General features: G+C 47.3%; 2 protein-coding genes across 3 annotated transcripts in view; both read right to left on the minus strand.

Annotated features, from left to right (window-relative positions):
- WWC1 (WW and C2 domain containing 1) overlaps positions 1-23129 on the minus strand; it is a 149298-nt gene that overhangs the window by 120486 nt on the left and 5683 nt on the right. The gene's annotated exons all lie outside the window — the stretch shown is intronic.
- LOC130850141 (mitochondrial import receptor subunit TOM7 homolog) lies at positions 1042-2049 on the minus strand. The gene has a single exon (XM_057729520.1). The coding sequence runs from the start codon at positions 1740-1742 to the stop codon at positions 1578-1580; it is 165 nt and encodes a 54-aa protein (XP_057585503.1). The 5' UTR covers positions 1743-2049; the 3' UTR covers positions 1042-1577.

Raw genomic sequence — 23129 nt, forward strand, 5'->3', positions numbered from 1 at the left:
AGAATGAGGAGCTAGTGTTTCAATGACTAGAGAGAGTCAGTTTTGCAAGATGGAGAGAATTCTGGAGATGGAGTTGGTGATGGCTGTACAACAACGTGAACGTACTTAATGCCACTCAACTGTGCACTGAAAAATGCTTAAGATTGTAAAATTTTATGTTATGCGTATTTTGCCACAATTTTCTTAGAAAGCTTGAAAGGAAAGAAGGAAGAGAAAGGAAAGGGAAAGGAGAGAGAAAGGAGGGGAGGGGAAGGGAAGGAAGAGAAATCATTGCTGGATTGCCAGCAAATGGGACCGAAACAATGCAATTCTTCGCCATCCAGACACACCCTATCTGGAAACCTCCTCCTCCTCCCCTTCTGGGCAACATTTCGTTACAGCTTAAAAATCCCCCAACCCCCTCCCCTGCCCCGCCTGGTGCTGACTCAGCCCCTTTCAGTAGCTGAAGGAGCCAGCCTGAGGGTAGTAGACACTGCCACCTGGGACACCTGGAGTTCCCCGAGACCCACCCTGACCCCATCCATCACCAGGACCGCAGCGCTCTTCAGCCTCAGGAGCACGGTCCCCAGCCCTGGGTGGTATCCCACGTGAGGTCAGTAGGTTCCCGAAAACTCTTTATGGCAAGAAGAGGTGGAGTAGCCTGCGGGAACCCTCTGCGAGGGCTCCTGTGGGAGAGCCCCAGGGCCAGCCTTCTCAGGGGCACAGGAAGGACGCGAAGGTGCACAGGCTGAGCACAGAACGAGGCTGCGGTCAGCTAGCTTCTGCCCCTACTGTCCTCATCACTGGCTCACAGGAGACGGGCCTGGAATGAGGAAGCCTCCATCAGCCCTTCCCCTTGCCAAGAGCCGGCAAACTTGCTCTACTGGATCCAGTCACTTACTTATTCATGTATTTTGAACTCAACTATTATGTGTGTACACATTTAGGATTATTATGTCTTTTTGATGAACTGGCCTATTAGTATAAACTCTCTATATCTTCTAATTCTCCTGTTTCTGGTCATTATAGCCATTCCTGTTTTCTTTTCTTTTCTTTTCTCTCTCTCTCTCTCTCTTTCTTTCTGGCTGCACTGGATCTTTGTTGCTGTGCTTGGGCTTTTTCTAGTTGTGATGAGCAGAGGGGCTACTCTTCGTTGGGGTGCGTGGGCTTCTCATTGCGGTGGCTTCTCTTTGTTGTGGAACGCGGCCCCAGGCACATGGGCTTCAGTAGTTGTGGTGCGTAGGCTCAGTAGTTGTGGCACATGGGCTTAGTTGCTCCGAGGCATGTGGATTAGGGATCGAACCCTCGTCCCCTTGCACTGGCAGGCAGATTCTTAACCACTGTACCACCTAGGAAGTCCCTCCCCCTGTTTTCTTTTGATTAGTATCTGTATGCTATACCTTTCTCGTCCTTTTATTTTTATCATTGTTAAAAATATTTGTTTTAGTACAGTCTATCATAAATAAGTCAGTGGACATTCCACTCCGCCACAGACGCATCTGAGAAGAGTCCTGTGCCACCCAACTGGGTGTCCTATCTCTCATCCATACTGTTCCTCTGCACTGATTACTTCCAAACCCAGATAAGCAAATAGTCCTTTATCTCCAAAGTAAGCTCGAAACAGTTGGTTCAGGCATTCCAGAATGTGCCCTCCTCTTAAATCCCAGGTAAATCACGAGAGGAAGGAAGCCTGCTGGGGCAAACTGGCCTCCCTTGAAAAGTTGCTGCAGCCTCTGCTTGGCCTCTTTGCTCAGCTTTACCATGGCGACGGCCCAGGTGACACACTTAAGAGCCCCATCCTTTTTATTTTTAACCTACCTGTGTATTCATATCAAAGTGAACCTACTGTAGGCAGCCTGTACACTGGAGTTTTTTTTTTCCCTCCCAACCTGACAATATTTGCCTTTTAATTGGCGTGTTTAGTCTGTTTACTTTTAATGAATTATTAATATAGCTAGATTGAAGTCGACTAACTTACTAGTTGTTTTCTATTTGTCTCATCTGTTTTTTGATTCTCTTTTTCTCCTTTTAAAACATTTCAATAAAAATAACACTATCATTATGTTTGCCTTAAACAGTCAATTATCTTTTAAAGAAATTAAGAAAAAAATTTTAAGTCTTTTATATTTCTGGTGCTCTTAATTTCTCAGGTGGATCCAAGTTTCCATCTGATAGCATTTTCTTTCATCTGAAGAATTTCTTTGGACATTTCTTATTGTGTAAGTCTGCTGGTGAGGATTTCTCTCAGCCTTTATCTGAAAATAAAGCCTTTGATTTTACCCTCATTTTCTTTTTTTTAAAGAAGTGATTTTTTTTTGTTTTTTTTAATTAATTTATTTATTTTATTGGCTGTGTTGGGTCTTTTTTTTTTGCTGTGCACGGGCTTTCTTTTTAGTTGCGGTGAGTGGGAGCTACATTTTGTTGTGGTGCGTGGGTTCCTCGTTGCTGTGGCTTCTCTTTTGTTGTGGAGCACAGGCTCTAGGCGCATGGGCTTCAGTAGTTGGAACACATGGGCTCAATAGTTGTGGCTCATGGGCTCTAAAGCACAGGCTCAGTAGTTGTGGCGCATGGGGGCTTAGTTGCTCCGAGGCATGTGGGATCTTCCTGGAGCAGGGCTCAAACCCATGTCCCCTGCATTGGCAGGTGGCTTCTTAACCACTGCGCCACCAGGGAAGCCCTTACCCTCATTTTTTTAAGGATACTTTTGTTGATATAGAATCGCAGACTGTTTTTTCCACCTTTCAGCACCTTAGAGATATTCAATTATTTTTTGTCTTGCATTGTTTCTGATAACTTAGCAATGGTTCTTATTGTTCTCCTAGATGCACTATGTCTTTATAGTCACTGCAAGATGTTAAGATTTTCCTCTTTCTCTTTAGTTTTTGGCAAGGGGACTGTGAGGTGAGTTCTGCACACGATCATCCTGCTTAGGGTTTGTTGAGGTTCTTGGATCCGAGGGTTAATATTTTTCACCAGCTTTGGAACTTTTCAGCCCCAACATCTTCAAATACATTTTCTTTCTCATTCTCTCGCTCTCTCCTTTCCTTTTGGGAATCAAAATGTACATTTGTTAGATTAATTAACAACACCCCAGAGATCACTGAGGTTCCGACCATTTTTTTCCAACTTTTTTTTTTTCTTTCTGTGCTTCAGTTTGGATAGTTTTTACTGCCCTGACTTCATATTCAATGATCTTTCTTCCAGCAGCATCTGACCAACTGTTAGATCCACCTAGGGAAGTTTTTGTTTCAGATATTATAGTTTTCATCTAGAATATTTAGTTGGTTCCATTTCCCTACTGATTTCCTTAAAAATCCTTAAACATATCTATAATAAGTATTAGTTCATTTTCTGCTAATTCCAACATGTCTGCCATACCTGGGTCTGTTTCCACTGTCTTTCTTCTTAAGTCTAGTACCTTTTCTATTGTATGCTAGACACTCTGAACACTAAGCTGTTGAGCATATGTATTTTATGTTCCTTCTTTAAAGACTGTTAAGTTTTGTTCTGATGGGCAGTTCATTATTTGAAGATCAGGTTAATTCTCTTGAGGCTCTTTAAGCTTGGCTGAGCCACGAGGTGAGTTTAATGATGGAAGTCACATGCTAAGACTGAGGGGCCAGAAAAGCACAAGGAACCCAGGTCCCTGCAGCCATTACCCTGGTCCTAACTGACCTGCCTCTTTTTTTTTTTTTTTAATGCACTAAAGAAGTTCTGGGCTCCCCTGGTGGTGCAGTGGTTAAGAATCCACCTTTCAATTCAGGGGACACAGGTTCCATCCATGGGCCAGAAAGATCCCACATGCCGAGGAGCAACTAAGCCCATGCACCACAACTACTGAGCCTGCACTTTGGGCCCTCAAGCCACAACTACTGAAGCCTACATGCCACAACTACTGAACCCACATGCTGCAACTACTGAAGCCCAGGTGCCTAGAGCCCATGCTCCGCAACAACAGAAGCCACCACAATGAGAAAGCCTGCACACCACAACAAAGAGTAGCCCCTGGTCATCACAACTAGAGAAAGCCAGTGTGCAGCAATAAAGGCCCAACGCAGCCAATAAGAAAGAAAGGAAGAAAGAAAGAGAGAGAGAGAGAGAGAGAAAGAGAGAGAGAAAGAAAGAAAGAAAGAAAGAAAGAAAGAAAGAAAGAAAGAAAGAAAGAAAGAAAGAAGGGAGGAAGGGAGGAAGGGAGGAAGGGAAGGAAGGAAGGAAGGAAGGAAGGAAGGAAGGAAGGAAGGAAGGAAGAAAGAAAGAAAAAGAAAGAAAGAAAGAAAGAAAGGAAGAAAGAAAGAGAGAAAGGAAGAAAGAAAGAAAGTCAAGTTCTACTTTGAAGTTAAGCCATTATTATTTTTAACTTGGACAACCAGCTGCTAAACACTGTTTCTGTTACCATTCCTAAGCATCTACTAAGTAGCAGGCCCTGTGCTAGGTGATAGGGATAAAGCAATTTATTGGTTAGATATGGTTCCTGGCATTTTAGAGCTTACAGCCTCGAGCAAGAGATGGCAGATTATGGCCCAGAGGCCAAACTCACTCACTGCTTGTTTCTGTAAGTAGAGTTTTTATTGGGACACAGCCATGCCTATTCGTATACATATTATCTATGGCTGCTTTCACGCTACAGAGTTAAATAGTTAAGTCAGAGAGGTTAGGGCTTCCTTGATGGCGCAGTGGTTAAGAATCCGCCTGCCAGTGCAGGGGACATTGGTTTGATCCCTGGTCCGGGATGATCCCATATGCCGCTGAGCAACTAAATCCGTGTGCCACAACTCTAGAGCCCTCGAGCCACAACCATTGAGCCCACGCGTCGCAACTACTGAAGTCCGTGCACCTAGAGCCCGTGCTCCACAAGAGAAGCCACTGCAATAAGAAGCCCAAATACTGCAATGAAGAGATGACGAGTAGGCCCCCCCACGCCCCCCCACCCCCACACGCCACAACTACAGAAAGCCCACATGCAGCAATGAAGACCCAATGCAGCCAATTAAAAAAAAAAAAGACAAGACACAGAGGGTATGGTCCACTAGTCCTTTACAGAAAAAAGTTCCTGATCCCTGTTTAGGGCAGCAATTCTACTCAAACTTTTTGGTCACGGGACCCCTTCACAGTCTTAAAAGTTGAGGACCCCAAAGAATTGTTGTTCATGTGGGTTTTGTTACTCAACATTTATCATATTAGAAATGAAAACAAAAAATTTCAAAATATTTATTAATTCCTTTGAAAATAAAAATAAACCAATCACATGTTAAAATAAGTCACATTCTAATAATTAATTATATTTTCCAAGCCCTCTCCCCAAATTAGTGAGAAGAGTGGCATTATTTTACATTTTTGCAAATCTCTTTAATGAAAGGCTTAAAAGAAGACAGCTGAGTCCTAAGAGCTGCTTTTGCATCAGTCTGTTGCAAAACTGTATGTCATGTAGCCTTCGGGAAACTCCACAGCCCTCTCATGATAGGTAGAAAGTCAAAAATGCAGATAACTTCTTAGTATTATTATTATGAAGTTTTGACTTTGCAGACCTCTTGAGGGAATCTCAGGGAACTCCAGGGAACACACGTTGAGAATGGCTGGTCTAGAAAAGTCCTAGGCTGACATTACACAGAAAAAAACGTGAGGTCTTGTAACTAATAACCATTGAACAACTGATTTAAAGGGAAAGAACAGTGCTCTGTGAGGGAGCAAAATTCTGCACCTGGCCCCGTGCCAGGACTAGGGCTATAACCCCTTGAGGAACTGATATTAAAAGCTGGGCTCTGGGCTTCCTAGGTGGTGCAGTGGTAGAGAATCCGCCTGCCAATGCAGGGGACATGGGTTCGATCCCTGCTGCAGGAAGATCCCACATGCTGCGGAGCAACTAAGCCCGGGCGCCACAACTAAGAAAAAAGAGAGATTAGGAAAAAAAAAAAAAAAAAGCTGGGCCCTGAGAAGGAGTTAAGAGAAGGAGTTAACTGGGTAAAGGCAGGGGACCGGGAAGCCTCCCCTCCCCCCGTCCTGCAGCATGTGTGTAAGGAAACTGGGTTAGGCATTAGAGAAGGATCAGAGATGAGTACTTTCCCATGACTCCTTCCCTCGGGCTGAGTGACCAAGTCAGATATCTGCCCTGGGAAGGACCCATGGTCCTTCTGACACTCCTGGAACTTTCCCCAGGGATAGAGGAACCCTAATCTCTCTGGGAGGAAGTTGATGTCCTACAGATGGGGCACCACAGAGAGGCCCAAGTGCTGAGATGCAGAGGATGTAGGCCTGAAGACAGTTCTCCAGGCTGTCAGGATGCAGTGTCCCATGGTGACACATGCAACAACACAAACCCTTAGCTAATGGCCTTACTCCAAGGCAATTAGGAGCCATTCCTTATCCAGATGGTTATTTGTTCTAATAGTTACTGGTTGAAGGAACCAGAGCAGCTACCTTTGTACCAGATTCCCAGGCCCAGTCCCAATTCCTGGCCACCAGCTCTGAACATACTCTCAGAACCAGACACTGCTGAGTTTCAGGATGGATGTCAGAGACTGCCACTGCTCTTCTCCCCCCGACACACCCATCCTCAAATTCCAGCCACCATCTCACCTCAAATTCCCAAGGCTGTTACCCCACTTGAAAAAGACTAGGCAGAGAGGAAAACCACCCCTGGAAGATGGAAGGCAGCAGATACTACTCTGTTCTCTGCAAGTAATGAAGCCCAGGACTCACCAAACACATAGAGCAAGTCTCGCACTTTCCATGGGACTTATCTGTATTAGTTCATTGAATCCTCTCAGCAGCCCTATGAGATAGTTCACTTACTACCCCATTTTACAGATGAGAAGTTGAGGCACAGAGAGATCTTGCAACTGACCCAGAGTTACAGTCCTTAAGGAGTGGAGTCAGCATTAAACCCAGGCAGCGTGCATGTCAGATTCAGCGACTTGAGCCTTACATTTTACTGCCTTTAGCTTCGAAATGACAGTAGGAGTTAGTTTTGTTTGTTTGTTTTTGTTTTTGTTTTTAAAGTATCTGTATAGACAGGGAAATGCAAATCAAAACCATGAGATACCATGTCATACTCATTAGGATGGCTACTATTAAAAAAAAAAAAAAAACCCCAAAACAGACAATAAGAAGTGTGCTAGTGAGGGTGTGGAGACACTGGAACCTTTGTGCACTGCTGGGAATGGAAAATGGTGCAGTCACTGTGGAAAACAGTGTGGCAGTCCCTCAAGAAATTAAGAATAGAATTACCATATGATCCAACAATTCCACTTCCGGGTACGTACACAAAGGATGTAAAGGTAGGGACATGAACAGATATTTGTACACCCATGTTTATAGTGGCATTATTCATGATAATCAAAAGGTGAAAGTGTATCCATCAATAAATGAGTGGATAAACAAGACATGGTGTAAATATATAATAGAATATTACTCAGCCTGAAAAAGGAAGGACATCCTGACATGAGCAACAGCATGGGTGGACCTGGAGGACATTATGCTAAGTGAAATAAGCCAGTCACAAAGGGACAAATCCTATATGATTTCATTCATACGAGGTACCTAGAGCAGTGAAATTCATAGAGGCAGAAAGTAGAATGATGGTTGCCAGGGGCTGGGGGAGGGACAATGGGGAGTTAGTGTGTAACGTGGATAGAGTTTCAGTTTTGCAAGATGCAAAGAGTTCTAGAGATGGATGGTGGTGATGGGTGCACCGCAATGGGAATCTACTTGATGTCCCGAACTGTACACTTACAAACGGTTAAAATGATACATTGTATGTCATGTATATTTTACCCAATTAAAAATAAATTTTTTAAAAAGTAAAACAAGTATCTCCATAATAAAACCTCAGGACGTGTATTATTATAATTACGGTAGAAATTATCCTGAATAACAGTCTAATTTTTTAAAGACTGGGGCTGACTACATTTCTGAACTTCTGGACCCGAGAGAACAGATTAAGTGTCCTGGCCTTTCCTTGGTCCGCATGCCAAGCTAAAGAGGTGATTAGCAGGCTTAAACTACTGACTGCTAATCAGAAAGTTAAAAAAAAAATCATTCTTTGTCAAAGAGAACAGGAACAAGGGGCCAATAGGCCCAGGGGTTATACAGTAAAAGCTGGATTATGCAGTGTAATCAGGCCCTCCCATCTCCTCATCGCTGCATTCTTGCCTGTGAACATGTTCTCTCTCCAAGCCTGGATTTTCATGACGTCATCGGGCTATTGCATTGCACTGATAACACATAATTCAACGTGGCGTGGCCCCTCACAAAGGCCAGTGGCATCCCTGAATGCAAACGAGGACATTAGGGAGACAGACCTCATTCCAGAATCATGAACAGTGAGATCTAAGCTGTTCCTGTGCACTTGCCTCTCCCTCCCAGAACAATCCTGCTTCTCTCTTTCCAATGAGTGAGGATACTGGGAAGATGGGAGAACAGGACTCTTTCTTTTTTTTTTTTTTTTATTTATTTTTTATTTTTTATTTTTTTGGGGGTACACCAGGTTCAATCATCTGTTTTTATACACATATCCCCGTATTCCCTCCCTTCCTTGACTCCCCCCCCTCGAGTCCCCCCCACCCTCCCCGCCCCAGTCCTCTAAGGCATCTTCCATCCTCGAGTTGGACTCCCTTTGTTATACAACAACTTCCCACTGACTATTTTACAGTTGGTAGTATATATATGTCTGTGCTACTCTCTTGCTTCGTCTCAGTTTCCCCTTCACCCCCCCGCCCCCTCCCATACCTCGTGTTCTCCAGTCCATTCTCTGCATCTGCGTCCTTGTTCTTGTCACTGAGTTCATCAGTACCATTTTTAGATTCCATATATGTGAGTTAGCATACAATAGTTGTCCTTCTCTTTCTGACTTACTTCACTATGTATGACAGATTGTAGTTCTATCCACCTCATGACATATAGCTCCATCTCATCCCTTTTTATAGCTGAGTAATATTCCATTGTATATATATGCCACATCTTCTGTATCCATTCATTTGTTGATGGGCATTTCGGTTGCGTCCATGTCCTGGCTATTGTAAATAGTGCTGCAATAAACATGATGGTACGAGTTTCTTTTGGGATGATGGTTTTCTTTGGGTATATGCCCAGGAGTGGGATGACTGGATCATATGGTCGTTCTATTTGTAGTTTTTTAAGGAACCTTTCTGAAAAGGCCTCGGGGCTCACTTTTCCAAACAGCTGTCGATGGGTTTGGTGCCTGGGAACTGACAGGGAGCACGTGCCCTGCGGGTCATCGCAACCTGCCTGCCGGCCCCCCAACTGTGGCGGGGGGGGGGGGGCTACATCTCTCGTCCTCCTCACCCTACAGAGCAGGGTCTGTGGGATCTAGCTGCCTGCGGGCTCTCGGAAGGAGGGAGGATTCCAGCCACGGCTCCCTGGCGAGCTTGAGCGCGTAACTAATTCTCTAATCAGTACACGCAGACAAAACCCTCAGAGAAATGGTGGAGAAATGGTTTGCGATATTACATCGACAAGCACCAGCGACCTGCAGGAGACAAGTGCGATGCGGCACTTGACACGCAGCCAGGGTGATGGAGTCACAGAGCCCGCATTCAAACCCAACCCTCTGGCCAACTTGCTGTGTGACCTTGATAAACTCCCTAGCCTCTCTGGGCCTCAGCTGCCTCCTCTGGAAGGTACAAGTGAAACAGTAAATGCACGTAAAATTCCTCAGTACATGGCCGCTGTCACACAACCTCAAGCTGGAGAGGGGGCCGGGGTGCTGCAGCAGTAAGCAAGATTTTTGAACTTTACCACATGTTGAATGTGAAATCTTGACCAAATTGATAACACGGCACTGTCTTCCTCCTGGAAGCTAAACAGGTGTCATTTGGGGGGATGAGAAGAGAAAGAGAGCGGATTCAGAAATAACATTCTTAGGAAAAAAAGCACAAAAGAAATTCAGTCATGACCTAATGCCTTATCATACCAGACGCCCTCATGGAATTTCAGCAAATGTCTGAAGGATTCTGACAGAGCCCACATTTAACCCTGGGTGCTCCCCTCTCACCAGCTCAACACGAGAAGCGTTTGCTGAGGGCGTACCGTGCACGGAGCCCTCGGCCGCTCTGTCCGACCACCTGTAATTTCGCCAGTCCTTTCTTCTCAAAGAACCGAGGACGTTTCCGACCCTCCTTTGGACCGAGAGCAGGTGCCCTCGCTCTGACTTCGTGCGTTAAGAGGTCAGTCTGTCTCCAGGGCTGAGGTCCCCTGTGGTCACAGCAGTGTGGGCTGACCCTAGAGTCTTATGAGGCCAAGCCTTTGCAAAGCCACCTCATCCCCCGACCCCACACATACACAGATAAGAAAGTGAGATCAGAGGAGGCACCTGGACTGGTAAAGCAGGTTTCGCGGTGCTCAGCTTGTGAGGAATAAGGAAATACATTTTGTTTTTCAGAGCGAGGTGATGGGCAGCGTTCTTCAGCTCACAAGGCACCTGGCTCTCCCTTCGCCAACACGATTAAGGCAGCCTGTCCAGGGCTTCTCCTATCTTTGTGTGATTTCTGCTGGGTCAACACTTACCAGTTTGGCAAATGGCAGTTGGGAGCCTCACGCAGAAAACAGTGGCAGCGATCTCTGAGAAACGCGGGGGAAAAGGACTCTTGGGAGTTTCATGGTCTGGTAGCTCTATTCTTTGACTCCTCCTGCCTGACAAGGGGAGGGGGTGTTGAACATTCTAGAGACCCTGGGCTTGGTGTCAGGCTTGGGGCTGGCCAACCATCCTCAAGCCTTTTTTTTTTTTTTTGCATCACCCTTTTTTTTTCTGCTGGAGTTTTTCCAAAATATAGATAGAGAGCTAGGCTTCCACTGGGGACACCTCAGCCCCAAACAGGTGGGCTGTGCCCCAGGCCAGCCAGAGCCCTGGGCTCTCCTTGGGTCTAATACTTGCCCTCTGGCTCCAAAACTTGACCTAGAAGTTCAGACTGACTGAGAGAAGAATTAGAAGGTGGCGGTTTCCTATGGGGACGCATCTACTCTTCACCCTCTACTCTGCGGCTTCGTCATTACCTCTCAGCTGCCTCCACGCATATTCAGTCACTGATCGGTTCTAATTATGCACAAAACTTTGTGCTGGGCCTGGGGAGACTCAACAGGATGCTTTACCACTCAGTGGAGAACAAAGATAGGAAAAAAACAATGCCAATGTGGCAGAGCTGTGTTAGAAGGGTGCAGAGTGGGCCCCCACGTGAGCTGGGAGAAGATAGCAAGGCCGGCTTCCGGGAAGAGGTGGCCCTTTAACTGGGTGTAGCAGCACAGGGAGTGAGTACCAGCAGGCAGAGCAAGTCCCCGGTTTATGGAAAGGAAAGAAAGTGCCTCGTGGGTGGGGGGAGGAGAGGTTTTTAAGTTTAAGGTGTATGAGAATCGCTGGGTGGCATATTAAACATGCAGATTCTGGGAAGCCCCACTGAGCTTCTGATTCCGTAGTTTTCAGGTGGGGGCTCAGGAATCTGTGTTTTACAAGCTCCAAGGGAGAGTAAGGCAGGAGGTCTGGGGACCGCACTCTGAGAAACCCTGCTTTGAAGGAAGGGGGGAATAAAAGCCATTTGTGGCTTTGAAGGAATATGGGTTTATTTTCCTGGAATGTCCCCAAAGGGACTTTGGACGGCTCACTAATGACTCGTCCTTCAGTCATTTTACAAAGACACACATACGACATCCAACAAACTGGAAATGAATGCAGGGAGGGTGTGAGGAGCCTCGCTCACAGGGACGGGCTGTCACTGTGTTCCCGGGATGATGGTGGGCGTTATCTTAGGAATGTGTCGGGGCAAGGTCCACGCTCATGCAGGAACACTGTTCACAGGTAAATCCAGGCCAGGGAGCGGTGATGGGAAAGCCCTCTGGAATCCAGCCACACCTCCCTGCAACCCTCATGCCAGGAAGGTGAGGCGGTTCACAGGGCTTCACACAGACTTTCTCTGCAGCCTGAGGCTGGCTCCCTGCCCCTCCCGCCCCTGGTCCCCCACCAGGAGCCGGCCCTCTCCTGCCTCAGCGCCACCCAACTCAGGCTGCCACTGGCTGGGCCCAGGGTCGCACATCGCGGCCCCGGCTCAGCTAGTCTCAGCCTTGGCCGTAGGCACTGTTTCACAGCAGCACTTCTGCCCTGTTCAAAGCTAGTTCCAGGAAGCCTGCCATTTATTTTGCTGGCTCCAGCCTCTGCCTGGGAAGATTACTGGGGAGCCCAGACCTCCCTGTCTTGCTCTTGCCACTGTTCTCTAAGGGCTGCAATCCTGCCTCTGTGATCTCTGCCAGGTGCCTGCCAGACCACCTCCTCATTCTGTGTTACAGCCAAGAGACGCTGCCCCTGCCACCAAAGGTTCCCTTCTTCTGACTGCCCCATGCCCCCGGGGGCCATGTCCTGCCACTGTGGTGGACTCCTGCACAGCCTGCATCCACTGTGACCTCTGGCATCTGACCCTGCTGGTAGGCATGCTGCAGGCTCAGGACACTGCCTTTTCTCAGCAGGTGCGATCCCCTTTCAACTGAGCCCTCCCCCACTCCCATCCCCGTTCTGGCTTCAATCCCTTACTCCATGCGGGGCTCTGGGAATAGGCTGAGAGGCTCCTTCCCCTCGCTAGTGTTTATACCTGGTGGTAAGAATTCACTGCTTACTGATATCATCTGATTTCTGTATCAGAGCTAGGTAGAGACACAGGCACAGAACAAAAGAAAACAAAACAAAACAGGCTATGCAGATGTAAGTAGTGTTGACTGGCCAGGGCTACTCACTCAAACATTAACCTGCAAAAGGACCACTGGGGATCTTGTTAAAATGCAGTTTCTGATTCAGTGGGTCTGAGGTGGAGCCTGATATTCTGCACTTCTAACAAGCTCCCAGGCAGTGCTGATGTGCTGGTCTGCAGCCCACACTTCCAGTAGCAAGAGTCAGGGTCACGCAAACGAATGGGAGCTTGCCACAGGGGGATGAGGCCAAAACCAGGGCTCAGAATCAAGCATGTGCTCAGCGAGAGTAACCACCAAGTCCCCTAATTGCCACAGCATTCAGAACAATTGACTCTGGAAGTTCTGAGAAAGAACGACCTAGGGATGCCTGCTGCCCATGGCCTCTCCTCTCCTGAGTGGACAGCTACCATAGTTGGTCGTGACCTGTAGCCTGTTGTGGTTTCTTGCACCAGATGCGTCCAGTTCAAGGCCGGCTCTGTCATCTTTCCGTATCAGCGCCTCTCACAAGAATTTGAACTGGGGACACTGAGTTAGCTGTGGCAAAGAATTACGAGATCCGCTGGGCTGTGAAGGTCAGATGGGTCACCTGCAAACTAATGCTGTGATGATGTCACGACTGTTAGCATTTTTAAGTACTTACTCTGAGCCTTGCTCTCAGCTATGTGTCCTAAATAAGAGAATCCATGCTATAATTCTCAGCTTTGCCACTTTCTAGCTGTGTGACCTTGGGCAAATTACTTAGCCTCTCTGTGGCCCCACTTCCTCATTTATAAATGAGGATAGTAATAGTACCTCCTTCAGAAAGTTAGTGTGACAGTTGATTGAGCTAATAAATATCAAACACCTAGAGCAGGGCTTGGCTATTATTTTACCACTCTTCATCTTATTTGTATAGAGTGAGGAAACTGAGGCTTGCCGAGATTAAGTAGCTTGCCCAGGGTCACACGGCAAGTTCAAGGCAGAATTAATTCATAACATGTATGAACAAATTTTAGATTTGTTGTAGTCCGTCTGTAGGATTTTTCAGAGGTAGCAGAAACCACGACATGAATGGACCGAAAGGAGGGAACAGAGGGACATGCGTGGAGACTGGTGTTCTTCACGGCCTCCAGCTGCAGCTCCCACTATCCTGGCAGTGGGGGCTGCTATGCCCTTCCTTAGATTCCTGTGAAATCTCTAATCTCACAGCAGCTGCTCTTTTCTAGAGCCATGTTGTGTGGGCTTCCGTTGCATTTGACTAGAATAGGCCTGACTTAAAGTAGATCCCTTCCAGCTGGAGCGTGGGGGAGACGACATGGAAGGCCTCATGGAGCAAGTGGTACCCAGTGTGGCCAGTGAGGGAGGTGGGGCTTCAATTGACATAAGTGGGAGTGGCCTGTGTGGGAGGCAGGGCTTCAATGGACACGGGTGGGTGCGGCCTGTGAGGGAGGCAGGGCTTCAATGGACACAGGTGGGCAAAGCTGTTGGTTTGAGACCAGGACTGGATTCAGTTTTAGATTTGTGGTAGTTTGCAGAGCTTGCCTGGACAGAGAAGTGATGCCCAGCAGGAAACTGGAAATAGGCACCTGAGGTTTCACTGCACAGCAGGTTCTTTTTACAAATGAGTCTGGGTTTCACATAATCCAGAGAGTCTGATTATGTTGACCAGAGCCAGGCCTTGGAATCTGCATGTGATAACGCTCTTAGGAGTTTCAGATGCATGTGGATGACAGATCATGCTGCCTTAAGGGAAGAACAGAGCTCTTTGGCCAAAGTTAAGAAAAGAAACTGCTTCTCAATGTTCATAGCAGCACTATTTACAGTTGCCAAGGTATGGAAGCAACCTAAGTGTCCATCAACAGAGGAATGGATAAAGAAAATGTGGCATGCATGTACAATGGAATACTACTCAGCCATAAGAAAGAATGAAATTTTGCCATTTGCAGCAACATGGATGGACTTGGAGGGCATTATGCTAAGTGAAATAAGTCAGATAGAGAATGACAAATACTGCATGATATCACTTATATGTGGAATCAAAAAAAATACAACAAACTAGTGAATAAAACAGAAACAAGCAGACAAAAGGTATAGAGAACTACAGGTTACCAGTAGGGAGAAGGAAGGGAGGGGGCAATACAGGTATAGGAGATTAAAAAAAAAAAGGTTATTATAAGATTGTATGAAATCATGTGTGTGAAACTTTTGAAAATTGTAAAGCACTACAGAAGTTAAAGAATCTTTCATCCAGCCGTGGGTGGGGGGAGGGGGGAAGTGAGGAAAAAAAAAAAAAAATGAAAAAACACTACTTGTTGCCACTACAGTGAGTGCCATAATCTCCTGGCTACAATTAAGAAAACCTGGTTGGGGACTTCCAAGGTGGCGCAATGGTTAAGAATCCGCCTGCCAATGCAGGGGACACAGGTTCAACCCCTGCTTCAGGAAGATCCCACATGCCCTGGAGCAACTAAGCCCGTGAGCCACAACTATTGAGCCTGTGTTCTAGAGCCCATGAACCACAACTACTGAGCCTGTGTGCCGCAACTACTGAAGCCTGTGTGCCTAGAGCTCATGCTCCACAAGAGAAACCAGCACAATGAGAAGCCCGTGCACCACAATGAAGAGTAGCCCCTGCTCATCGCAACTACAGAAAGCCCATGTGCAGCAACGAAGACCCAACGCAGCCAATAAATAAATAAATAAATAAAAATTAATTAATTAAAAAAAAAGAAAAGAAAACCTGATTGAAGAGGTAGAGAGGTGATCACTACAGATGGATCCTATGTAAAAGCAAACAGTTCTGACTACAAAACTTTTAAATTCTATAGCTGGACCTTTGGTGTCATTTACAAGACCTACTATTTTCCAATACAGCATCCTCTTTATTTTCCTAATTTGTAAGTATCTTGTTCGTGTTCTTATTATGTGTCTGTAAGCTCCATGAGGAATGATGTCTGTCTTTGGTTCACTGCCGTACCCTCTTCTTAGCACAGATCCCACCAGGAACCAAACACCCAAAGGTAATGGCATTTTTTGTTTTCAATTCTACCCAACATGCAACAGAAGTGGAAGGTAATTTGTGCACGGCTAGAGCCACTTCAGATCTGATATGACCCAACTGACTTCTAGTGGACCCCAAACAAACACCCTGAAGGATGGGCCACTGGGCAGGCGAGGATGCTGCAGTCCAAGCCCACGTGCCGTTCAGACACCAAAGTGTCCGAGGGGAATTTGACTCCTGCTAAGTCTTCCATGCCAAAGTAACAGGAGAAGGGGCTCCCTTGAGCACAACAGACTATAAGGATAGTGAAGCAAAGATGTCCCCCACGGACAGGGGAATGTGGTCCAGGAAAGTGATCCTTGGAGGGATTTTGAAAAACCTGTACTCAGAAAAAAGGGCCCACTCACCCTTCGCACTGAGAGAGGGACATCTCCAAAAATAGGAGCAGAGCAAACACAAAGGTCTGGCTCTCCAGACAGACCCTGAGCAACTGAGCGAAGTTGCTACTGAAGGAATCACAGTAGTGAAAGGAGATCTGGTCTGAATTACAGGAACGAATTCAGTATTGCTCTCCTTGACAGCCTGGCCTGGCCTACAAGGTGCATTATGGGGGCAGAGAAACTGGCAGAGAAAGTGGCATCCCAGTCCTGCCCTTTATTAGCCATGCCATCACGGACAAGTTTTTGACTGCCTGATCCTCAGTTTCCCCATCAGCAGAATGGAGGTGGTAACAGTTCTCACCTCACAGGGTTGCTAGGAGACTTAAATTAGAAGATGCGCTCAAAGCACTCATCTCATATCTTGGCACTATCTAGAGTCTTAATAAGTGTTGGCTATGATGAGTTCTTTTTTTTTAATTTTTTATTATTGTTTTTAATTTTTATTTTATATTGGAGCATAGTTTATTAACAATGATATGTTAGTTTTAGGTGTACAGCAAAGTGCTTCAGTTATACATATGCATGTATCTATTCTTTTTCAAATTCTTTTCCCATTTAGGTTATTACAAAATTTTGAGCAGGGTTTCCTGTGCTATGAGTTCTTACCCACAGACTACGATCTATATGGTGATGACACCTGCATTCCCCACTCTCTTGGAGTCTCAAGGACTCAGACGTGTGCATGAAATCGTGACCCAGTTCTGCAGGGGGAAGACAGCAGCTGCCCAACCCCCAGGCCTACACTCCAAAGTAGCTTAGGCCAATTTATTTAAAAGCATTACTTCTGCAATGCAAGTTGAAAGATTTTCACATTAAGGCAAAGATGAGCCCAAATCTTTTTGATACTCAACACATCAGGAAAGAAATAGCAAGACAGATCTAGAAGAGGGGAAATTACCAAACTGCAAGGTACCTGACATCCCTCAAATGTCTCCTTTTCCCCCTCCCACAACTATTCTCTAATACTTCCTGAATCATCCTCAGTTTTCCATCTAGAACTGTATAAATCTTAAATTTTAAAACCCTTTACAAGGTTTTCACATAATCTCATCCAAAGTCCATGAGCACTTTAAGGTAGGGAGATATTTACCTACAGTTGTGGTTCTCCAATGTGGCTGTACTCTAGAGTCAACTGTGGAGATTCTAGAAATCCCATGCCCAGGCCACATCCCAGACCAATGAAACCAGATTTTCTGGGAATAGGCCGGGCGTGGGTAATTTTAGCACCTCCCCTCTGTTGAGTCCAATGTGCAAATGAACTTGAGAATCACTGACTGATCCTGATGTCCCCGAGATCCAGACACAGACTCCTGTTCTCTGTTCTGGAAAGGAGATCAAGGGTCATTATTCCCGCATCATACAGCAATGGAGACGAGGGCTCAGGAAAGCCAAGGGACTTGCTGCTATACGGAAGGGCCAGAAATAGAATCCAAAACCCCCAACTGGGGAGCGTCCATTTCCTGGCTTGGTGCAGTCCTACTGTGTGCCAGCCACTGAGCTGTCTGTTAACAAGAATGGAGGAGACGCAGGCAGTCACGCTGTCCTGCTACAGCATAAGGTGTCATGGAGCCCAGGCGAGGGAGATAGGGAAGGCCTTTCTACACTTCACTTGTGAGCCGAATTTTGATGTAAAGACGTCAAGTGATGGTGGGGCCTGGTAGAGGCAGTGCGGAGGTCCTGCTTGGACAATAAGGGTTTGGGGATTGATATTAAAATATCATCAGTTCTCAAGCTGATGAAGGACCACTTCAACAGGCTACATCAACCTGTGCTAGGAAGACTCTTCAAACCTGGCTGGTTTTTTGCCTGTGACCACTCACAGAATACCTTAAGTCTTTCTTGCTGCAAACTTGCGGCCAGTATTTCCCGGGCTTGAGGGGGCAGCAGAGTCACTGGGGATGCTCCTTAATAGAGAGCTCTCAGGGCTCCACCCCCCAGAGTATCTGATTAGTAGGTCTCAGGAGGGACATGAGAGCCTACAGGTCTAACAGCTTCCCAGGTGACACCGATGTCCTGGTTTGGGACCAGGTTTTGAGAACCACTCAGGCCTGGTGACCAGTAAGGAGGCTGAAGAAGCACTAAGGGTCCTCCACGGGTGGCTGGCAAATATTTGTCTTACATCAGCAGTGGAAATAAACCACTCAGGCTGGTTTGAAATTTTTGAGCTGTTAAGATACCTCAATAGTCCTGTCTAGCAAACGTCTTTGTTATCTGGGAAGATGTGTATTTGCTTAAGTATGATCCGTTTTTCCAGAGAAACAAGAACAACGTGATTTATATCCAAAAAAATTCCGGTGTTCAAATGAATTGGGAGATTGGGATACCAAATTGTACGCTCTAAATATATGCAGTTTATTGTATGTTAACTGTATCTCAATAAAAGTTCTTAAAAAAAAAAACTCTGGTGTTCAAAATATATGGACTGAGTAGAAACTATAGAACTATAGATAAAGCTATCAAAGAGGCCTTGATCTCTGCCATTAGAACTGTCCAGACAGTAGAACTTAAATACAATGAGAGACCTCGTATTTCATTCTGACCAAGCCTACGAGGCAGGTCGTAATTTATTCCCGTTTAGCCAATGAAAAAACTGAGGCTCGGGAGGCTTTCAGTAGCTTAAACAACGTCAAAGAACTAGCCAGTGACAAGGCTGAGATGTACAACCCAAGTCATGGTCAAGGGGAACAGCTGGGGAACAAGGCCTCCCTAGAGGGCTGTTGTGAGGATTCTGAGAGGAGGGCCTTGCCTCTTTCCCTGCACTTCCTAGACTTGAAGTAAGACCAGGTTAGGGGTGAAGCCCAGCACCCCTTTCTCTGAAGAGCTCAGGTATCCTGGCTCAGCACCAGGGAGAAAGAGGGAAGACTGTTCCCTCTGCTCCTCTCTGCGACCATGGGTACAGAACGCCACACACGTAAATGTAAAGAGAATTCCCTTCTAGCTTCTGGGATCCGCTCAGACCTCCTGCTTCCCCACACTTCATTTCACAATGCGAGAAAACCCTGCTGGATTTTGCCACCACTCAGGCTTTGGGTCAGCAAAAGAGCTAGAACAAAATGCTCACAGCAAGCACAGTGATGCAGGTCAACAGTGTTTGCTCCTGAAGTTACTCCCTTTAGCTCACTCAACATAAGGAGGAGGGCCACCTTCCCTCACCTGCCTTCTTTAGCTCCCTGCCTGTAAAACAGGCGTGAGCTGGTCCCCCACCCCCCACCCCCTCCCAGGTTACTGTGAGGGTTCAATTAATCAACTGTTGGCGGTTGGCAAAGCAGAGGGCACAAACCAGCAGGGTCATGTGTTGGAATCACACATTTCCGGGGCCCCACAGCAGCCCTACTGATACAAACTGGGAGTGTGGGTGGCAGGGAGGGGGGAGGGGGCGGGACTGTGGTTCACACGTCCTCGAGGTGACTCGGACCCTTCCCCAGGTTTGCCAGTCACTGCTCTAGAATGCGCGCTCCATGAGGACAGGATTTTTGTTGGCTGAGTCGCTGATGAATCGCCAGTGCTGGAACCATGCCTGGCATATTACAGGTGCACCGTTCACTTACAGGCGCTCAATAAATATTTTTAAATTGAGTCCAGCTGAAACAGGAGAGGAACTAAACCAAAGGTCAGAGAGCCTGGCATTTCTATTGGCGCAGCTTAATGACTGTCTCTCACTAATTTGTAGTAAATGTTATGAGTTAGAGACTGTCTTGTGTCCCCCTTACATTCCCAGCACTTAGCCCAGTGCCCAGCTCATCCTAACAGCCTCTGGGTAACATCCCACGGAAGGCACAAAGGTCTCCCAGATCCACATGCAAGTTCATACCACAACTACCGTACCAACAGGTGTCCCAGATAGGGCTATCCCTCCCGCTTCCCAAGACAGGTCAAAGAATTCTAGCAAATACCAAGCCCCCAGTCATAATGTAATTTATCTGTTTCACTGTTTGCCCATCTCCCTCGCCCGATGGTACACCCCACTGTAGCAGGGACTTTGCTCTGATCCTCGGCTAGGGCCAGGGAGCTTGAAGCCCAGTAGGCACTCAATAAATACCTGCTGAATGAATGGCCAACCCCTGGCTGGGTGGGACGCGATAAATACCAATGCCCTTCTGCACCACCTCCACGCTAAAATCAGCAGGTCTCAAACAGCTGTGCAACAGGGCGCAGGGAGGCACGAGTGAGCAGCCGGGATATCAGAGCAGTTTCCAATGAATTCCAGACACCTCCACCTCCCACAGCAGCCGTTTTCGCTCAGCCGTCACCACCGCAATTCATTACCTCTGCTTCACACACCGCCCTGGTGCCAGCTCCCTGGCAAGGGTCACTTTACTCCAGAAATTCCAAAGAAGGGCTTGCCTCTGATAAGACTAGGGGGAAAAGAATTTATTGGTGTATTTATACAATGAGTGCCCCAAGGTGGTTTGCAAACTCTGATGTCAACGTGGCTCAGGTGAGCCCTGGTTCAGCAGGAAGAAACTTGAGCTGGCAAGGAAGGGACAATGGTTATTGTTCTTCTACCAAGGCAAAGAAGGGCAAACTAGCCTAACTAGTCACAGCTCCCAAGTGAAAGCCTGGTGTGCACCAGGCGCTGGGTAAGACCCACCACGTCCGACGTCCTTTCTTCTCCCCACAACATTCGGGGCTAGGTAGGTCCTACTCTTACCTGTGTTTTACACCGTTGAGAAGGGACTTGTTCAAGGTGACTTACTATATGTAAATGACAGAGAGAGGACTTGACTTGGTGGCCTCTGGAGGTTATGGAGGCCTTATCTACTGCAGGGAACAGTGTGGTACGTCACACCAGTGTTGGGTTGGAACCATACATACATTCTTCTCCATAGCGAACAAGGTGTACATACGATAGGTGTGTTGTTTATTTCTCTGTAGTTAAAATGGTCCCTTTTCCTTTGCTCTGCACCCCGCCTCCTCCCCTCCTCTCTCCAAATTCACTGAAAAAGACGGCAGTGGCACAAAGACTAAGGCTTTGAAATCAGACAGACCTAGATTCAGATTCCAGCTCTGCCCCTTTCTACCTGTATGATGTTGAGTTTGTCACTTGGCGGTTCTTAGCCTGTCTCCCCGTTTGCAAAATGCCAGAAAAATACCATGAGCCACAAACTCTGCTTGGCACATGCCAGACACTGGATAAAGATGACTGTATATAACTCATCATCATGACCACGAGGGACCAGCTATGGTTCTGTTAGTGATACAAACGCACGTGTAAGAAATTCCTGGGCTGCACAGCGCCAAGCTCACAGAGCCCTATCCAAGAAAAGCCACAACAGATGCAGGATCGGAAGGCTGTCCCAGGCTCATCTCATCGTAACAGCCATCGGATGCCGAAATCTTGACACTTTATCCTTCCAAGTCAGGTACCAGTCAGTGGATCCTAAGGGCATCCCAGAGACAAATCAAACAAGCAACTGCCACTGGGCAGGGAGGAAGCCAGCCTGGGGACAGCCGGGCTGCCACCAAACCAGGCCCGGCAACAGCAGGCAGCCGGCTGGGGAAAGTCAGCAGCTGCCGTTGGCCTGGTGTCCTGGCTGCCAGAGTGATGAATGGAGCAGGGGAAGAAAAAAGCCAACAAAGGTGTCCCTAATCTTGATGCCGCTTCATTTTTTTTTTTTTTTTCCGGCCGACCATTGAACGAGAACTTAAGCCTCGGTCCTTCTTCTTTGGCAGACATTTGAAACTGAAAGATCCTGTTTCTTTCCAATGGTGAGATGTCATGGGTAGAAGCACAGAAGAGGCAGTGGGGGGTGGGGGGGTGGGTATGTAAACCACTGCACTTGTCCTTTTCTTCCCTGCTCCCTGCCGTCTCTACTCCACCCCATCTTCCCTGTCCAGCATCTTTATAGAATGTTCCATGTTCTCCCCACACGACAGGGAATGCCCCCCAACCCACCCGCCCCGTTATTTTGGCAGGAGCTTTTCTGCTCAGGAGCCGGAGGCTTAATGGCCCGCTGGTGAAGGTTCAATAACAAAACGCCACTGTATCCAGTTTCTGAGTGTTCTCTTCTTTTATCTCACTCTGAAACAGCGATTCCGGGCAGCCGAGAAGCTTGTCAGCAGCAGCAACCAGAGCCTTTAGCTGTTCTACCTAAGGGTGTGTGGCTAGCTGGCCCCTCCCTGCTGGGAGAGGCATGGCATGCATTTTCCACCCGGCCTCAGCCCCGATCCAGCCCTCAGCCCTGTCCAAGTGGAAGTACTAAGAGATGCGACCCAGGCCATTTCTCCGAGAGGAGTGGGTTTCTCTTATCCAGGGCCCCTCACTGAGAGGGGCAGATCCCCATCGCCTGGAGGCAGACATGGTGGGAGAGAGAGCTCCTGACCCTCAGCGCAGACAGCTGACTGCCGTGAAGTTGGCACCCCCAGCAAACACTGCCGAAACCTGACCGAGGCTTCTTCCATCCAGAGAGTTCTGCAGCAGCATGCCAGCCACCTTCCAACTCCCACTTATTCTCGCCTTGTCTCTCCTTACGTGCACCTGAGCTTGGCGTTCTAGCCTTCCCAGTAACTAAGGCAACCTGATTCTCTTCTCTTCAAAAGGGCCATGTTGCTCAGCTCCCTGGGATCCCAGGGGAGTGGGGAATCAGGTCAGTTTGGTGAGGCCAAAAGCGGGAGGGGCGGTGACAGTAGCTGCCTTGGCTACTAAGTCCCTGGCCGTTGGGAGCATTTACCCAAGCGACTTGGGAACGACTTTGAACTCTCTCCAACACCACATCCTTCAGAGTTTCTCTGCCTCCATCTCTGTTCTCTCTCTCCCTCCCTCCCTCCGAGAGCTCTGGTTAGCTGGCTGCTCCCAGAGGGTAGACTTTGTGCCCAACAGTCTCCTAAGCCAACGCGTGCATCTCACTGGCTTTTCTCATCAAGCTTCCTTGACAGCATCTTTCCCTGAGATCCATGGCAGGTTCACCTCATTTTAGGAGTAAAAGGTAACTTTCCAGCCCAGCTTGTCGACAGGGTACCTGGAGCCCTGACGTGGCTACAACTAATTTGAGTGTGGATTCAGGGGTTCAACCACCTGGGCTCCAATCCTCGGTCCATCACCTACT

Source organism: Hippopotamus amphibius, chromosome 1, assembly GCF_030028045.1.
Source record: "Hippopotamus amphibius kiboko isolate mHipAmp2 chromosome 1, mHipAmp2.hap2, whole genome shotgun sequence".
Classification (NCBI taxonomy): domain Eukaryota; kingdom Metazoa; phylum Chordata; class Mammalia; order Artiodactyla; family Hippopotamidae; genus Hippopotamus; species Hippopotamus amphibius.

Coding starts and splice junctions, on each gene's coding strand:
- LOC130850141 (XM_057729520.1), bottom strand. CDS start 1,742: ATGGTAAAGCTGAGCAAAGAGGCCAAGCAGAGGCTGCAGCAACTTTTC.